General features: G+C 55.9%; 1 protein-coding gene across 3 annotated transcripts in view; it reads right to left on the minus strand.

Annotated features, from left to right (window-relative positions):
- Positions 1 to 10423, minus strand: part of WT1 (WT1 transcription factor) — a 28062-nt gene extending 17639 nt beyond the window's left edge. For 2 of the 3 annotated variants that reach the window (XM_065755457.1, XM_065755456.1), the window contains exons 1-4: positions 9799 to 10423; positions 6369 to 6491; positions 6187 to 6289; positions 1999 to 2076 (exon numbers count right to left, since the gene is read on the minus strand). In XM_065755457.1, the coding sequence (XP_065611529.1) occupies positions 1999 to 2076; positions 6187 to 6289; positions 6369 to 6491; positions 9799 to 10189 (695 nt within the window). In that variant the 5' untranslated portion in view covers positions 10190 to 10423. Of the gene's footprint in view, positions 1 to 1998; positions 2077 to 6186; positions 6290 to 6368; positions 6492 to 9285; positions 9381 to 9798 lie in introns of those variants that run through there. The other variant, XM_065755458.1, reaches the window with a different exon arrangement.
- Between the last annotated feature and the right edge of the window lie 7140 nt (positions 10424 to 17563).

The following is a 17563-nucleotide window of genomic DNA, read 5'->3' on the forward strand; positions in this document are numbered from 1 at the left end:
CTGAACAGTGACAGAACACCTGACAGTATTCATGGCCATATTTCAGACTTGAAATTTGAAGTGAGATTTTACAGCTGATTGATCAGCTACTAGCAAAAAATGTAAGCAGCTAAAATCAGAATGCTTTCAGAGAAACTGCTTCACAAGTAAAGGACAGAAGCTGCTAACTATCTCCACATAAAATACATAGCAACCACTTCGTTTCAGGGTATTAATAAACTCATCCTGAGCCCTGAAAAACAAGCTACTGAACTGGCCCACTGTCAAGCGTACCTAAGTTTTAGATGCTCACAGAGCTCTCCAACTACTTGCAGAACTTACTGGTAATGTTCTTATTACAAGGCACGCAAGTCTGAGCTAAGCCAGGAAGAAGAGCTGGGAAGAACACAAGGCAAGGAGCTAAACAAGGACTGTCATCATTGGACAGAATCTAGAAGCTCTGTATTTCAACAGAAAGACTGATTCCAAAATTCTTCAATTATAAGATTGGGAAAAGCATCCGAAACACTGAACGCCTGGGAATCGCTTATGAACAGTTCATATATTTTAAAGATGTAAATCTTGGGAAGAATACCTTATGTTCGTGGCAACTGAGACTGGAGGTGCTGTGTATTGTAACACTCGGCCAGAAAAGACAGATAACTATTTTGGCTCATATTACCAGTGATGAGGCTATGTCTAGCACTGATTTTCCACAGATTCTACAACCTTGGCCTACACCAAAACTTTCAGCTTTGTTTTACCATAGATCATTCATCTCGATTTCTCCTTTTAATTTTTTTTTTCCCCTCTTTCATGCATTCTGGGTCACATACTTTACACTGCTAACGGTCTGACTCCTGGACAAGTAAAGAGCCATTTATTTTGCTCAGTACTCCTTCAATATTTCTATTGTGTCTTTTTTTTTTATTTCGCTGAGTTCCCCAAAGAATAACCTCTTCCTTGCTTTAATAACTTGGACCTCAGTCAAGGTTGATGCGTTACTCCATTTTGCAGGATATTTTCTTCAGAAGAGACAAAACAGTGTCTAATATTGCAGTGACTGATCTTTAAAGTGCACAGATTAAAGAGGAAATCACAGTTACGGAAAAAAAATGTAGGAAATAACCTTTAAAAAGAAAGAATAGGCAGCAAAGGCTCTGAACTGTGCACAATGGTAGGATTGGGGGATCTTCTTAAACACAGGAGACGTCCTTGACAGATCTCCTCAGCCTCGTTCAGGTCATTCCAACAGACACAGGTTCCTATGCCACTATCTGTCCCTGCAGCCTTCCACCACCCTCTGTGGGTGAGCCAGGAGTAGATCCCGGATACTGTTTCCTTCACACTGCATGGACACCGTGCCGAACAAGGTTTCTGCACTCGCGGCCATCTATGTGAAAGCACGGATGTATGCGGTACTTTCTAGATTTCTCCTGTTGCCCAAGTGAGAGCCGGGGCACGCGCTTAGGCACCGGGAACATCTCCAAGCGCGTCGGCGATGCCGATCTTCAGGAGGAGAGTTTCCACCTACTCAGGGCAGAGCAGGCAGCCGTCGGCTCTACCTCGGGATCCGAAGGAGGTCTGAAGCGAGGGAGGGTCGCCGTGCAGACCCGGGGAGCGCCGTCCCCGGCGGGGCCCCGCGGCGCCTCGGGGCTTTCCTGTGCGGCCGGCGGCAGGAAGCCCCGCGGGGGAGGCGGGCCGGAGCCTCTTCCCCGCAGGTGGGAGGGCGACAATGGCCGGGAGGAAGGAAGCCGGGAGGCGGCGGGCCGGGACACAGGACGCAGGGCCCGGCGAAGGGAGGGAAAGGGAAGAGGGGCGGTAGGAAGGGGCAGCCCCCCGGGAGGGCGGCGGGAGGCCCTTAGGGAGCTCGGCTCGCGGGGTGCAGCCGCTCTGCGGCGGGGCACGGCTCCGCTGTTCGCCGTAGACGCCGGAGCCCCGCCGTGAAATCCCACGAGGCGCTGACTGCCGGATGCGAGCGCTTCGGGCAAAGGGTTAGAAAGGAGCAGAGCGCCTTACCCCTTCAGCGTGGTACCCAAATTCATCTGATTCCAGGTCATGCATTCCAGCTGTGACGTCATTTGGTATAAGTTGTCACTGGGGGGGAAATAGGCAGAGTTAGAACCAAACGCACTGCCATCGGCTGAGCAGCGATTCGCCTGAACAGCAGCAACATTTCGTTATCGTCATTAGGAACCGAAAACCTAATTTTATTTCTGGAACGCGTTTTATCGATGCAAGCATTTGTTCTCTGGGAAAAGGAGGAGGAGAGGGGAAGAGAGAGAGGAAGGGAGAGGGGAAGGGACACCCTCGCAGCCTGCAAATCTGTGCCTAGCTGGAAGCTGAGACACGACGCTTTTCCCTCGCAGAGAAGTCACATCCGATATTGGCACATTTAAATTAATGGAAAGAATAGAGACCCGCGGGCTAGCATAGCAGATTATTTGTTTTAAAAAGGCAAATCTGTTAACTGTTTTAACCGGGAGTGTAAAAGATCACGTGGTTAATGGAGTGAAACAGCTATGGTGACTCGTGATGGATGGTACTACATCTAGGGGCTTGACAGGCAGAAGAAAAATGGAGTGGCTGAGCGATAAACTAAGCTCGCGACGGGAACGCGCTGGGACGTCTGCCCGCTCGCTGCGGCGCGCTGGGAACCGGCAGCGACGGCGGCACCCGCGGATCCTTCGGACCGCACCGGGCACGGCTCGGTTCGGCTCCCGCTGCGATGCCGGGCTGAGCCGGGGCCGAGCGGTGCCGGCGGGAGGCGGAGCCGTGCCCCGTGCTCCCGGGGCGGGCTCCGGGATCGACGGCGGGTGGGGAACGGGCGCTCGCAATAAGGCACGTCGGGGCTGATGAATTGCGCCGGGATTCGCCGCGGTCAGGCAGTGAGCTGCTCTCATCCTGTTACTAAAGAGGGTATTTGTTTCTTCTTTTTTTTTTTTTCTGCGTGGCAGGTAGAAGCGACCTAGAAAAGTCAGATTCCAGTGGGAAGCTTTTGCATATAAAAACAAATTAAGTGACTTCAATCTCGAAGTATGCGCGGCACCATTTGTCAGTATCACCGGACGCTATTATTCATCGGTGTGTCTGAACTGCTATTATGCTACTACAATGTCCCGCATATCAGCTCGGGGATTGTTAAACTCTCCTGCAGTTTCCCCATTTGCAATAGCAGCTCGTGCTGGTCTGTGCCAACTCCGTTTTGCAATTCCACGAATTCTTCCTGTAATGCTGCCGTAATTAATTCCTCCAGGACCCTGATTTTTATTAGAAGTGCCCGCCCGATACATTTACAGCAGGAGATTTCCCTTTAACTTTCTTTCCCTTGACAGTTCATTTATAAGAGCCTCCCCCACGACATCCACTTTTTCCCCTCCTTTGCTTTTTCATAAAGTAATACACTTATTCATCTTGTCACTCGCCAGCAGCCACCGTACCGCACGCCGCCGTCGGGTGACAGCGTCCACACCGAGAGCCCGCGACTAAAGCCGCGGTCCGCCGGTCCACCCCCAGCCAGCTCTAAGCCCCCATCCCCCCTCCTGCTTCCCCCGTTCACGCGTCGGCTCGGACTGTTTTTGAAGGGACCGGGAGATGAGCTCGTGGAATTAGCGGGTCTAGTCGACATCTCCGCTTCGAATGAGGCTTAGGATTAGGAGAAGAAAAGCGGGTCCCTGGGGACGCGCCTGCATTGATTCCAATCGGAATCGTTGGCCCTCCAAACGGCCACAAAGGAGATGCTAAAAATAACTTATTTTCATGACGAGATGCTTTTAAAGAGAGAGGAGAGGAAGGGGGGAACATTTCTACAACGGAATTAATGTAAGTTGGAGTGGAATAAAAGGAAGTCCACGCGGAGCAAAAAGGGAACTTAAAAGGAAACCAGTAGTAGATCATATAGAGTTTGTTTTGGCCTGCACCGCGGTATTACCGAGTTCTTGACCTCTGTGCAGAGAGAGCTATAATCTGAACCGAGACTCCTCCACTTTTAAAGTCTTTGTAAGTGTGACTCACAGTAAATTTTCAACATCGGGCGTGTTTACTACATCGAGCAGCGCGAGGTATAAAAGTTCACATCCCCACGTCACCGCCCCACGGCCGCGTCCCGGGCAAGAGCCGCCTCGTGGTCCCCCGCCCGCTCGGACGGAGCCCGACGGGATCGAGAGGGACTGCGTAAGGCCGAGCCGAGCCGGGCCGGGCCGAGCCCTCGATGTTCCGCGGCGCACCGCGGATGCGCACAGGGCGGGCGGTGCGGGACAAACGATGCCCGCAGCCCCGCAGGGGGAAGAGGTAATGCCCCCCTATCTGGAGCTCACGCAGCCCCGTTCCGTGGCTGAAGGCGGCCGGCAGCTCCCGCTCTATGGGCACGGGCCGCAGGGAGCGGCGGCAGTGGCACTGCGGGGCTGAGCCTGAAGCTGCGCAAAAGGCACGAAGCGAAAACAGGCTTACAAACGGGAACGCGCGTTCTGCCAAATCAGTGTCGCACAAAAAGAGGGCGGTTGGTTTTCAGGCCGCTGGAAACGCGGTCAGAGAGGCAGGCTCACCTCCGCACGGCACCTGGCCACCCGCTTGCCTTGGTGGCACCTCCTAGCAAAACGCCTGTGCTCGAGAAAAGGCGTTTTTTTTTCCGGATGCCTCCGAAGCCGTGGAGGTGAGGACAAGGGGTGCTTGGGTTCAGACATCTGTTCTGGCCGCGATGCTGAAGCTGGATGTGTGCTTACGGGGGCTGCCCCTCGGCACGGAGCAGCCTGGTGCCCCGACCGACCCACGGATCTCTGCTGGCTGCTGCCAAGAGCCCTCGGCGTAAGCAGCGGATTCCGCCGGGATCACAGCTCCCAGGGTTGGGCTCACCCCACTACACGTACAAAACACACCATGCAGTGAAACGAGAAAACGAGAAACCCCTCGGGTCATGCTTTGCAGACCCTCCGCAAGAACCGGAGCTGCTCGCTGGGGAAACGCACCGGCTCTCCCGGAGGGCCCCCACTCAACGGGAGAGCCGCAGCCTTCACTGCGCGCAGAGCAGAGCGGGGAGGGGCAGGAGGGCAGGAGCCAGCGCCGAGAAACCCCTCGGGGCACACGGCCCTCCGAGGGCTCTCCCCAAAGCCTATTTATAGACAGTCCCTCGAGGGGTGCTGCTTCGGTCGCCTCGGCCAGGAGCTCTCCCTGCCAATTATTCCGCACGCTAATCTATCTCTGGATAGGCTTCTTTCCTTCCTTCATTACCTCATTCCCTCCTTCCCTTGACGTCAACTCACGTTCGTTAGCGAAGCGGCTTCTGGAAGTGACAGAATTGTGTTGTCCCGCTTCCAGTGCTGATTAATCAGAGGCGATAGACCCGGCCTATGAGAGGAGCCGCTGCGGCTTCCTTCGCGCACGGATATTGTTTTGTGTGCTGCAGTTACTTAGCAACTCCGAGATACGGGACCCACTCCAAGTTCACAAAAAGTTGAAGAATAAATTTTGGGGAACTTCTCACTAAACACGTTGTAAAACTGCGAGAGGCACGCCCAGCCCCCAAGCCACACCAAAAAAGAAGGGAAGCTGCGATTGCAGAGGGCCTTCTGTGCAAAATTCGGAGCAAAACTCCACATTACACCTTCCTCCCAGCAAGGAAATCCGAGGGTTGGATTGCCCCGCTCTTAAAAAGTCAGTTCCCTGCGGTCCGGTCCCCTCCACTGCACGGAGATGCTGGGAGAGCTGCCGCTGGTGTGCCGAAGCCTTTCAGGGATCTGACATACAAACACCCGAGCGCCCGCCCGACCACGCACACGTCCTGCGTGCATCGGCCCCGTGGGTGCCCGGCCCTGCCCTGCCGGGCCACGCCAAGCACAGGCTGTGCCGTGGGACGTGGAGCGGGGTCGCTGCGTGGGGGAGTTGGGCTCCGGGCCCCTCCTCGGGCAACGAGGGATGTTCTGGGGCACGCTAGGGCTGGAACTGGGGAGGCACCTGCCAGGTGCCCGGCCCGGCCAGGGAAAGCCTGAGATGCGGCAGGTCTGGGCTGCGAGGCCAGCACCAGTTTTGTTTTGTTTTGTTTCTTAAACGTGTGCATCCTACTTTGCTTTTAGTTGTTGTCGTCGTTTTGGTTTTGTCTGTTTGTTTCAAGTGAAAGGCAGACGCGACCTTTTTTCCCCCGCTGGCGCAGAGCTGCCCGAGCGGCAGCCGGCACGTACCGGGGGGAGGGGGAACGGGGCGAGGCGGAGGTACCTGTTGTAGGGGGTCCGCAGGAGCAGAGCCTGGCTGCCCGTGCAGCTGTCCGTGGGGGTGTGACAGCCGTACACCGGGGGAGGCACCGAGTACTGCTGGTCCCCTGCGAAGAAAGCGGGACAGGGTTAGCCCGTGCCGCGGCCGCTGCCCAGCCCCGCGCCGCGCCGGCCGGGAGCCATTACCTAGCGAGGGCTGCTGGCTCATGGGGTCCTCGTGTTTGAAAGAGTGGTTCGTAAACTGCGCGGTGTGGTGAGACGGCGTGTGGCCGTAGCTCGGAGTCCCGTCAAAGGCCACGGTGCCGTAACCTGCCGGAGAGAGCACCGCGGAGTCAGAGGCCGCGCGGCCCGCACCTGCGGCCCCGCAGGGCGACTCCACGCAGCCGTCGGGAGAGGGACGCGCCCGGGGCAGCCCCAGCACCCCGGGGAGAGGGGCAGTCGGGGGCCGCCCTCGCTCCGCTCCCCAGCACACGCACGGGCACTCGGTGGGGCTGGGGACGCCTGGAAACGCCGTGTGACACCGCGAGGTGCGGCGGTAGCGGGGTGCGGGGCTGCCGGGGTGCGGGGGGGCAGCCCCGCGGGAGGGCCGAGGCGGGCAGCCCGCTCTGGAAGGCGGAAAGTCGGAAGTCTCGTTCACGTTTCAAGAGAACAGATCGGCTTCGGTAATAAAAAGGATGTTTTCATTAATTGTTGTTCATATTAAAGAGGAAGATTCCCATCTGTTCTGTGTACTCCTCTGCCGTTTCCAATTTAGAAGTTACCCTTTAATCTCTCTCCTTTTTTTTTTTTTTTTTTTAAGAGCAGCTTTCCGAAGAGTCTGCAAATAAAGAATGTTACACGCAAAACTAAAACTCCTCCTTTCAGCGAAAACTGCTCTCCAAAATAACAAACGGCCGATTTGGTTTCCTATGCCGGGCAGATTCAGACGGAACGCGAGCACCTCTGCTGACCCCGGGCCGCCGCGAGCCCGTAAATCAGGTGCTCGGACACCGACTTTCATTAATGACTCGGAGCTGGCTAAACAACTTCAGCTAAGAAAGTAATTACAAAGTAATATTATCTCGGCAGCTTCTCGGCTCGTCAGCAGATACCCCCAGAACCAAGCTCCTCCGAAGTCACTCTTCCAACAAAACAAAACAAAACAAAACAGAAAGCCCAGCACGGCTGGGGAAACAAACGAGGACGGCCACGACCGCCCGCTCTCACACCGTCCCGCTGCCCTCTGGGGCTCCTCTGCCGGCCCCTTTAGACGCGGTACCCTCCGCGGGCCGATAGTTACAGGCGCTTTTTCGAGGCGTTACGACGGGAGTAACGCAGGGATCCGGCTGCTGCTTCTGCAGTTGACTGTCCCCGCAGACAATGCATCGGACCCAGCGGCACTACGGGATTTCATCTACCTGCAGAATCGCGCAGGAGAAGTTAAGCGAGTGATGGGGAGGGCTTTAAAGCCCTCACCCTTCGCGATGGGTTTGAGCCGACCCTGGCACGGCCGGGGTCCCTCGCCCCAGCCCACCGCCTCCCCCCGCCCGGTGCCCCTCACGGCGGTGCGAGCGGTGCTGACAGCGCGGTACCGTGCGGGCTGCCGGCCCGCAGCTGCTTCTCGCTCCTTATCTCCTCCCTTGGCCCTCGGGGCAGAGGCTCAGCCTTCAACTCCCTTCTCCCCCTTTTCCCTCTGCCTTTTTTTTTTTTTTTTCCTCTTTTTCACTTTCAGAAAACACTGACACTTTCTACATTACTTCTGGCCCTGCGCAGACTTTTGGTGACCTTCACAATGCAGCTCGGAGCAGAACGATGTTTTGGCCGCATTTTCCGGTGTTGCCTGACCCAAAGCTTCAGGAATGTGATAAGAAAGCCGAGTTCTGAACCGAGCTGCCGATAGCGAGGTCTCTTTAATTAGGGCGTTATCAGAGCCAGGCCTGATTAAAACGTGCTGAAAATAATTGAAAGCTATACAGCTGCTGCAGCACGGGGCCGGCTGGAGGACTCCAGCTGTGGAGGAGCCCAGCTGGGTGAAAGAGACAGGCGGACCAGAAGGGGAAAGCTGGGCAGAGCTTCCAAAACCTCGCTCCCTACCCCCACGCCCCGGCCCAGACTCGGCTGAAGTGTCATCGCAGAGCCAAGGTAACGTCTTTCCCACGGTCGGAAGAACCGGCTATAAGCCCGGGAGTTCAACCTTGAGGAGAGCAAAAACAAGAACGTTTTATCCGTCGCCGAGAATAAATAAATCAGTCCGTAGAAAAGCGAGCACCCTTTGTCGAACGCTTCCTTGCCGAAGGAAGGAGCGCTAGCCGAGGGAGGAGCCGCAGCAGCTCTGCCCGAGCTCTGCCCCCCCAACCCCCCCCCATCAGGGCACGGCCACGCACACACCTGCTCACCCGCCCCGCACAGCACGGCGACTCGCTGCCCGCGACCTGCGGAGCCGCCCGCACGGAGCCCTGCTGGGCCCGAGGCCGCAGCCAAGATGGGTACCGTGCCTCTGAGCTCCCTTTCGCGTGGTGGGGCTTAAAAATCAAAGGGCAGTCGCTCACCCACCCGCAAAGGCCGAGGCTCGTTCACTCACCCTTCGTGTCACTGCTTCTGCTCAGCGATTAAAACCGTCTCAGACATCTGAAATACTTTCAGGTGTCCGAACAATACCGTGCTGGGACAGTCGCCTCTGGGGATGCTGCGTACCTTCCCCAGCAGAGCCGGGCCCTGCGCTCCGTTCCCACTTTTCCGACGACGCGAACCAGCATCTGCCGGGCTCCCTCTCTCGCCCCCTGGCCCGCCTCCCTTCGTCGCCCGCTTGGGAGCAAAAGCACCCCGAAAGGGCCGGCCGCTGGCGGGCCCGCCAACCGCAGCACCGTACCTGCGGCCCGAAACCGTCCCCTGGGCCGCGGAATAGCATAGCATCTGCCGGCAGCGCAGAGCCGACCCGAGCCGCTCCGGTGAAGCCCCGGGCCGGGCAGCGCGGGGACGGGGCTCGGTGGGAGCCGGGGATCCCCAGCGAGCGCTCTGCGCTCTCTCTCTTCTCGCTCGCGTTTAGCACCAGCAGATGTTTACATTGCGGCCGCTGGAAGAAAAACCATTAGGCGATAACCCCGTTCCGCAGGCGGGGGCTGACCGATCGTTAGCCGCGCACCCCACGCGAATTTCTCGGGGCTGCGCGAACCGCGGGGCCGCAAAGCTCGCAGCCCGCCGTGTCCCTGCCCCAGAGCCGCCGAGAGGGAACCAGAAACCTCCCGGTGCCTGCGGCCCAGCCTGGAGAGCCAGCGCTCCCAGGGTCAGTCCGACGAGCACCTGGAGAACGGCACCGCGCGGACAGCAGCCCGCATACCCAGCAGGAGGTAAACAACTCTCCCTCCACCCCTTCACTGCACGGGTTGCGGAGGGAACGGTCTCAGGGCAGCGGCCCGATCTCCGCGCCAGGACCGTCCCCAGCCCGAATACGGCCCTGCGAAGAGAAGAGGCTGCTCCAGCCAGGGCCGGGGCCGCCCGGAGAGCCGCCCGTGTCCCCCCGAGCCGCCCGCAGGGGCGCGACGGCGGCGGCACGGGAGGGATGCGGTCCGGAGGACCCCGCACGGCGGCCGCGGGCTCCGTCAGCACGAGGCCGGGCGCCCGGCGGCACCGCCCTTACCCTGGTTGCGAATGGCTTGCTGGCTCTCCAGGCAGTTGGGCAGGTAGGGCCCGTTGGGGAACATCCTGGCCTGGCCGGAGGGAGGCTGGCTGGGCGGCGGGGCGCCGAAGGGCCCGTAGCGGCATGCTCCTGCCGTGCCCGTGAACTGCCCGGAGAAGTGGACGGTGAAAGCGCTCAGGTATTGCTCCTCGTGCGGGTCCGACCCGTTCCAGCTGGGTTCCTGCTTGATGAAGGAGTGCGGCCCCAGCGAGCCGTAGGAGGCCCCCGGGGGGAAGTCCAGGACGGGAGCCCACTGCGCCGCGCTGCTCACCGGCATGGCGCAGTTACTGTTGCCCGGTAGGGAGGGCACGGAGGGCAGCAGCGCGTTCAGGTCCCGGACGTCGGACCCCATTTGCTCGCAGACCTTCTGCCTGCCGCCGGGCAGCCAGTCTCCCCCCGGGCCGCACTTATTCCAGGACACCTGGCCTCTGCCCGCCAGGCCGGAGGCCGGCTCCGGCTGCAGGCACCAGGCCGGTGAGCTCAGCCCCTTGGGGGAGGTTTGCTCCGCGACGCAGCTCCCCGGGTCCAGCCCGGCGGGAGCGGGCAGCAGCGACAGGGAAAGGTTGTTCTCCAGGATCGCCTTCGGGGCCGCGCCCGCTCGCAGCGCAGGGCGGGGTGCGCGCGTGTCCGTGAGGCCGCGGCCGTGTGTCCGTGTGTCTGTCCGCGCGTGGGGGGGAGGTGGGGACGAGGGGGGGCACAGCCGCCTCGCACGCCGCACCTCGGCTGCCTGCTCGCCCTCAACTTTGCAAAGCTCAAATAGAGGCGCTCGCAGGGGAGGAGGAGTCAGCCGCGCCGATCCTCCATTCACACGATCTTCGTCAAGGGGCTGCCCACAGCCCGCTCTGCTGAACCGAGCCAGGCCAGCCGGGGGAGGGGGCGCGGGGACAGAGGGGGAGAGATTACTGTGGGAGAATATATCTCCCCTACGCATCCCTCCCACCCTTCCTCCGCTGCGATCGCCACTAAATCTCACCCTAACATCCCTTCGCGTTGGGAGACGTGGCGACACCGCCAGAAGGATGCGGGCGGCCCCGTAAGTACGTGCTGTGCCGCTTCCCGCAGCTCCCGCGCACGTCCCCCGGGAGCCTCGAGGGCGGCGGGGTCGCAGCCCCGGGCACAGAGCGGAGAAACCGCCTCCCGTGCAGGACCGAGGGGGAAAGTGACTTTCCAGGTGCTCTCCCCGTGCGGGAGACGGCCGCGTCCCCCGAGCCGCCCGTGCCTAGGGGGAAGGAGGCGGCTGGGCGGCCGCGGGAGGACCGCAGCACAACGACCGCCCGCTCCGGGGAAGACCCACACTCTCCCTTCCCTCCCCAGCCCGAACAGCGCGAACCCGGCGGCACACCTCACGCATTATCCCGAATGGCCCTGACGGGCAACTCGGCGGGTAGGGGGCCAGCCCCGGCAGCCAGGGGGCAGAGACCCTTTCCCCGCCCCGACCGGCCGGGAGGACGGCGAGGCCCCCGGAACGCGGCCGTGCCTGCCGCGGCCAGGCGCACCCCAGCACCCGGCGCAGACACGAGCCGCTCACCGAGCGCAGGATCCTGCCTTCCTCCTCCCGGAGTACTCATCGCCGTCGGCCGCGCCCGGGGAGGGCTCAGCCCCTAGGGCACACGCGTGACAGCTCCGCGGGGCCGCGTGCGGGCGTGCTCCCGTTGCAGCCCGCGCCGCGGCCCCGATGAGAAGCCGCTCCCCCGAAGCTGCGGTGATAAAGTGCCGCGAGCAGCGGTTACCTGCTGCTGGAAGGGTCGGCCCCGACGTCCTCCGGTGGCAAATCGCTCTGCGGCGTTCCCATTCCCCGCGGCGTTAAAGGTCATCGCGAAGCGTCGCCGACCTCCAAACGATGTTTTTAAACTGAGACTGTAGATGCTGCAACAAAATAAATCGTTACTGGTGAAGCCCGGTGTAATTTCATGTTATCCTTACGCTGATTAACAACGCCCGCCGGGTTCTGTTACTAGTGAAACGGCGTTCATTTTCACAGGCTGTTTTCAAACAAATCGCTTTTAAATCGCCCGCTTTGATGTGTACACGAACGCGTTTGTTACAGAAATCTGCGCGTGCGGTAAAGAGCGGAAAGTTGGTTTGCCACTTCTAAAGGCTGCTAAGTTTGAACGAGATGCTGCTCTCTGTGAGGACGCGCACAAAACGAATTCGCTCTCGGGGGATCGGCGAGCGCAGCCCGCACCGGCACCCGCGGGGTCCCGGGACGCGGAAGGATGCGGGAAGGTCGGGTCTGCCGCAGCAACCGTTCGTGTCTGCGATGGAGCAACGCGTGGAGTTGGTCCCGTTAACCGCCAGCTCCAAAATCTGCAACGTACGCACTTAAATACAAATCCCTGTGCAACTTAAGCAGAGCGTTTTATTTCCCGCGAAAACCAGACCTCTTGGTACACACAGAAAGCCTTTCCGGCAGCACAACATTTTTCTAGCTGGGCGCTTATTTCTTTTTATCCTTTTTTTTTTTTTGATAGACTAACTTGATAAATATTCTGGAAAGGGAACCACATTTTCCCGATCGCATTATTCCGCCCGGGAAGAATACCGAAGCCCTTCCAAACCTTCGCCTCTCGCAGTCCTAAGCAGTCACGGCCGAGGGCCGAAGCAAGCAGCTCTCTCGGCCACCAGCGCATCTCTCTCCCGGTGTCCCCGGCTCGACCGCCGTGACACCGCGCAAGGCACCGCGGCTCCCGGCGCGTGGTGGCCCGTCGGGACACCGGGCGAGGCCGGCAGGGATCGGGCTCCTCGGGGCTGTACCGGGACCCGGCAGCCCAAGCGCCCGCATCCCGGCCTCGGAGCGGCTCAGAGCCGGGCACGGCGGCTGCTCTGCCGGGGTCCCGATCCACACGGCCGGGACCTTCCCACCCTCTCCCCTCCGCGCCCGATCCGATCCTGCCCTGTGAGGCAGGCTGAAAGCAGGCTGAACGGTTTTAATTCCCGGGAAACGATCCACGGTTCGGTCGTGCTCACGGGCTAACGCTACGAGAGCGCCCAGCGGGTATTTCTTAGACAGGGGTTGTACTACAGAGTGCCCCACTCGATCCTGGGATAAAGGGGCTCAGGGAGCTGCTCGTGAACCGTGAAGCACCTCCCAGGCGGCGTTTCGCTCTCGGCTGCTGTGCCAACCGGCTAACGGCCCGGCCATCCTCAGCACGCTTTACTGAGCTCCATAAACGATCCCCTCTCGGCTCGAAACCTTAAACAGAGATAAATCCCCAGCGCTGTGGGAGACGCTCACGGCACGCAGGGGATCTGTCTCCTTTCACTCGGGGAAGCTGATCCGAGTTTGATTACTTAAGCGCCGAGAGCAGCAGAAACAGAGAGCTCACACCGCGGCCCGATCTCCTCGCAGGATGGATTGGGGGGATGGGATTGGGGGGGGGGGGGTCCGGACCGCCCGCTCCTCCTCGCAGCGCCCCACGCGGGCGGCAGCGCCCGCTCCGGCCCCGAGGTCCCGGTCTCGGCCGGGCGCCGGGGCTCAGACCGCTCTTCTACCGTAAATCTTCGCAACGCTGGAACTAATTACGGAAGGGATGTGTCTCAATTTGTTCCGCATTAGCGCCGCGCCGGACCGCAGGCACCGAGCACGGGAAATTGATGAGCCTAGCCCCGGGCAGCCCGCGGGCGCTGCGGCTCTGACCGCACGCTCAACCCGGCGAGCGGCGCGGGGCGGACCGGGCTCCGCCTCCCGCACCTGCGGGGCCCCGCGGCCGCACGGCGCTCGGATCGGCCCCGCCGAGGGCACACGTCTCAGTTATACAAGGGGATATACTCACGGAGCAGCTAACGCAAATAATAGAAAACTCTGATCGGTTTTCGGTATAAAGAAAAAAACCAAACCCTTAGGTAATACACCCAGATGTTTGCTTTAGCCCCAGTGGTCCTGAAGGCATTGAAATTATTATTTTTGGAGGGGAAAGTAGAAAAAAGCATAGAACACAGCACGTCATACAACTGGATATATGGAAACCGAGATCTAAGGAATTCCATTCTCCCTTTCCATTCTCCCTTTCCATTTGCCCTTTTGTAGGATGCAGATTTCTCTGCACAGGTTTCCTTCACTCTAAATGTAATCATACAGAAGGAAATCAGAAACAGTACCTGTTACATACATCGATACTAAGACTTCTTCGAGCTTTCTGGTGCGTTGCCTTTGAACACAGGTACACGTCTGAAATGCAAAAGAAACGTTTATCGATTCCAAAGTGATAGGAAATATGCAATCAAATTAAACCCACTGTGCTCGCTCCCACACTGCAGCTGACACCATGGGCAGGCTCAGGTCTCACTGCCTATAGGGCGTTGCACAACCATGAACTGCTCTGTCCTGGTTTCTCCAGCAGGTTCGACACGACCACGTTTTTCTTAACACTAGCTGTGCCCACTTTTATGTTACAGCATCGCTGCAGATCAAGCACGCAATGACAGCATGAAGTCCATATCTTACTTGCACCATTCAAAGCCCCTTTTGGGGAAAAAAAAAATAGTGCTCCAAGGACATTGCTCTGACTTAACTTGAGCTGAGATCTCAGCACTTTTCACAGGATTCTGTTCTAATCCTGCAGACTACGGAGGAATTTATGCACAGAAGCACCGGACTAAGGCTGCTTTTGGGCAAGAGTGGTTCTACTGAAATCAGCGCTGGAGAACTTCATCCCATCGGGATGTAATACTTTGCTGCACGAGGGGTGGGGGAGGGGGAACCAGGTATAATCTCTTTGGCTACGGCTGCCCAAGAGCCAAGGCACAGCCCTGTGGCTTCATAAGGAACTGAGCATCTCTGCATGTCAACTGCAGCCATACACCTCCTTTCTTTCTCTCTGGGCTGTGTGTATTGAAAAGGCTGAACTGCAGCAGTACAAAAAAAAGCAAATAACCTCCCTTATTTATTTTTTCCTCTCATCCAGTCAGCAAAAATGTAGCTCCAACCAAAATACAAACTTCTCCAGTGCTTCACTCTGTAGTTTCCCAATGTATGTTTTGTTCGAGACTGAAGATTTACTGCCAGGTCCTCCCTTATGTGCAACTCTGCTGCATGTGATACCTGGCCTGGCTGCGAGAGCAAACAGACAATTCCAACTGACACAAGTGCCTCTGTCCTAGATAGGTTTGCTCCAAGCGGTGGCAGAAAGTCTGGTGCTCTCTGAAGGGCTGAGTACAAACTAACTGGAACGTGCAGATGTCTGTGTGGGTGCCATTACCATGTCACTGCAGGATTTGGCTGTTCTCACATTTGTGACTGCTGTCACTCAGCAGCAACCTCTGCTGACCAACCTGCCATCAACAGATCCATCTTGCCAAACTCTCCTAAGACTCATGTGTGGACAGCTGGAGATGAAGACTGTGGGGAGAAGTGAAGGAAGGAAGAAGAGAGAGGGAGCCCATGTGTTGAACTTACATTAGAAGTCAAATTTATTTGTTATAAGATACAAGGGACTCCTTCCCCTTCAGATCTGAAGGATGTTTGATACCCTTATATTCACGTGAGTACTGTTACAACAGAAGAACCAAAAGCACCGAGATCTTGCTGTAGCCACAGAGTCAGAGGCTCTTAAACTGTTCATCTTGACAACTTCCTTGTTTCTCCCTCCCATTACATCACAGCAGGGTTCAATGAATTACAGATCGGAACCAACTCTTGCTTTTGGGATGGCTTCACAAACATCACTTCAAGTACTTAACATCTTAATTGAAATGAAAGTGGCAAAACAAGGGACAAAGAATCCTTGCCAACTCGTTATACATATGTTTTTTTGAAATGAAACAATGAAAGGAACAGCTAAATAAGTGTGACTCCTTTCTAGGGATCACGCTATCTTAGATTAATTGCTGCATGAACAGATTTGCAAGTAGCACCATAATGCTCATCAAGATATTTTAAAAGTTTATGAGCAGTTGCTTAGGAAAAACAAGATAAAGCCTATGGAAATCTGATACTGGTCAACAGTGCATTTATTCAAAACATAATACTGACTTCAAGTCTCCATAAATCCTTCACAAACGAAACTTCCATTGTGATCACTGTTCCAGATCTAAATGATTTATTTTTTCTTTAGTAGGCATTAGATATGTACCAGAATGCACAAGTTATGTACCCACTGGTACAGAGTTAATCATGCCCCCATGAGATAATATTTTCTAAATTCAAATAAGATAGTTAAAAAAGAAACTCTTATTATAGGAATACTCTTTATTATTATTATTATTAATTAGTAGATTAACTTGCATGAAAAACCTAACCCCAATGAACCAAACTTCCCAATCTGTAGAAGCCACGTGGTCTTTGCTATTCTGAGTTTCTTGGTTTTTAGTCTCTTAATTGCTTTAATCAAAACAGACTCTCAGTTATCAATTTTGCCCCAAAACTTCTGAGCAGAAGTCAGAATAAGTTCATCAAATTGGTTGGATATCAGCTAAAAACACACTTAATTTTTCATCAAACACACCTCCCTCAGAGGAACTGCCCGAGTCAGCTCTGGCCAAGGCACCATGACATAATTCTATGCACAGGTGACAGGAACACCCTTTGACAGCTACATATTCTTTATCAGGGAATGAAAGTTCCTGAGTAAGCTGGGTAAATTCTTGAATAATTTTCCTTACATTATTAGTTTTTGTTGAAACATCAGCAATTCTCCAGTCAAATAAGAGCATCAGAATATTTCACACTTCAAGCATGCTCCACTCCAACGCCATATGTCAAGAACATAAGTCAATAAACGTAGCATCAAAGGAACAGGATCATTCCCACAATCCCAGTACACGTTTGAGTGCACAGTCTCATAGGAGGTCGGTTTTCTTCAAGAGCTGTAGTATTACTTCGTAATCCCAATCCAAAGGGTGGCCATAGGCCAGCCAGCACATGGGGGATGAGAGCTGCCCAGCAAACACAAGGAATCCTAAGAGCCTCAAACACAGAAAAGGGGAAGCACTATCCAGTCCTCAATGCCAAGTTATTAGGTGACTACAGAGCTATGCTTTGTGAAGTGCTGTGAGGCACTCAATACTCTTGTATAACTTTTCCCAAATCACAGAAGTCTCCTGGGAAATGCCAGTAATCAAACAAAATCTCGTGGTCAGGAAGCTTTTCTTCATTCAGCCAATTTTATTTTCCCTTCATCATTCCATCTATTACTCATTACATTCTCCTGCCAAACGCGACATAATTCTCCCTCTCTCATGCTTACATGTTTCAGTTTCATGTAGACTACGATGCCCTTTCATCCCAGCTTTTCCTACTCATTCAGGCTGCACATATTTAGTTCTTCCCATTTTTCCTGCTGTCCTCTCCTGAGTTTCATCCAACAGCATCTCTCCAGAATAGAAGCACTCCACGTCAAATTAAATATTTTGCAAATAACTGCATTTGGCAATCTCCAAACATATGACCACAAAAACCAATGACTAAGTCACCTTGAATAACTGAGAATCCAAAGCCATAAAATTGTCAAATCAGGATAGGGAACTTTGGATGATGCTGCAAAATCAGCTCCACAGGAAGCCCTCAACTAAAGGCATCTTCAGAAATTTCCCCCATCTGCTTTATGGTCCTTGTCTCAAGGACTGTGTCATGAAGTACATGTTTGTAGGGATTTTGCTGTTCAAAATATTTTATAAGCATTCTCTCACTGTGATATTATTAACAGTAACTGCACGTCACACTGATACTCTCAGTGTTACAAGAGATTACTGAGACAAAAGTTCTGAGACAGTGAGGTTCATGTAAAGA

The sequence above is a fragment of the Cyrtonyx montezumae genome, unplaced genomic scaffold, assembly GCF_038088225.1.
Source record: "Cyrtonyx montezumae isolate F1298 unplaced genomic scaffold, pur_monq_1.0 scaffold_10, whole genome shotgun sequence".
Classification (NCBI taxonomy): domain Eukaryota; kingdom Metazoa; phylum Chordata; class Aves; order Galliformes; family Odontophoridae; genus Cyrtonyx; species Cyrtonyx montezumae.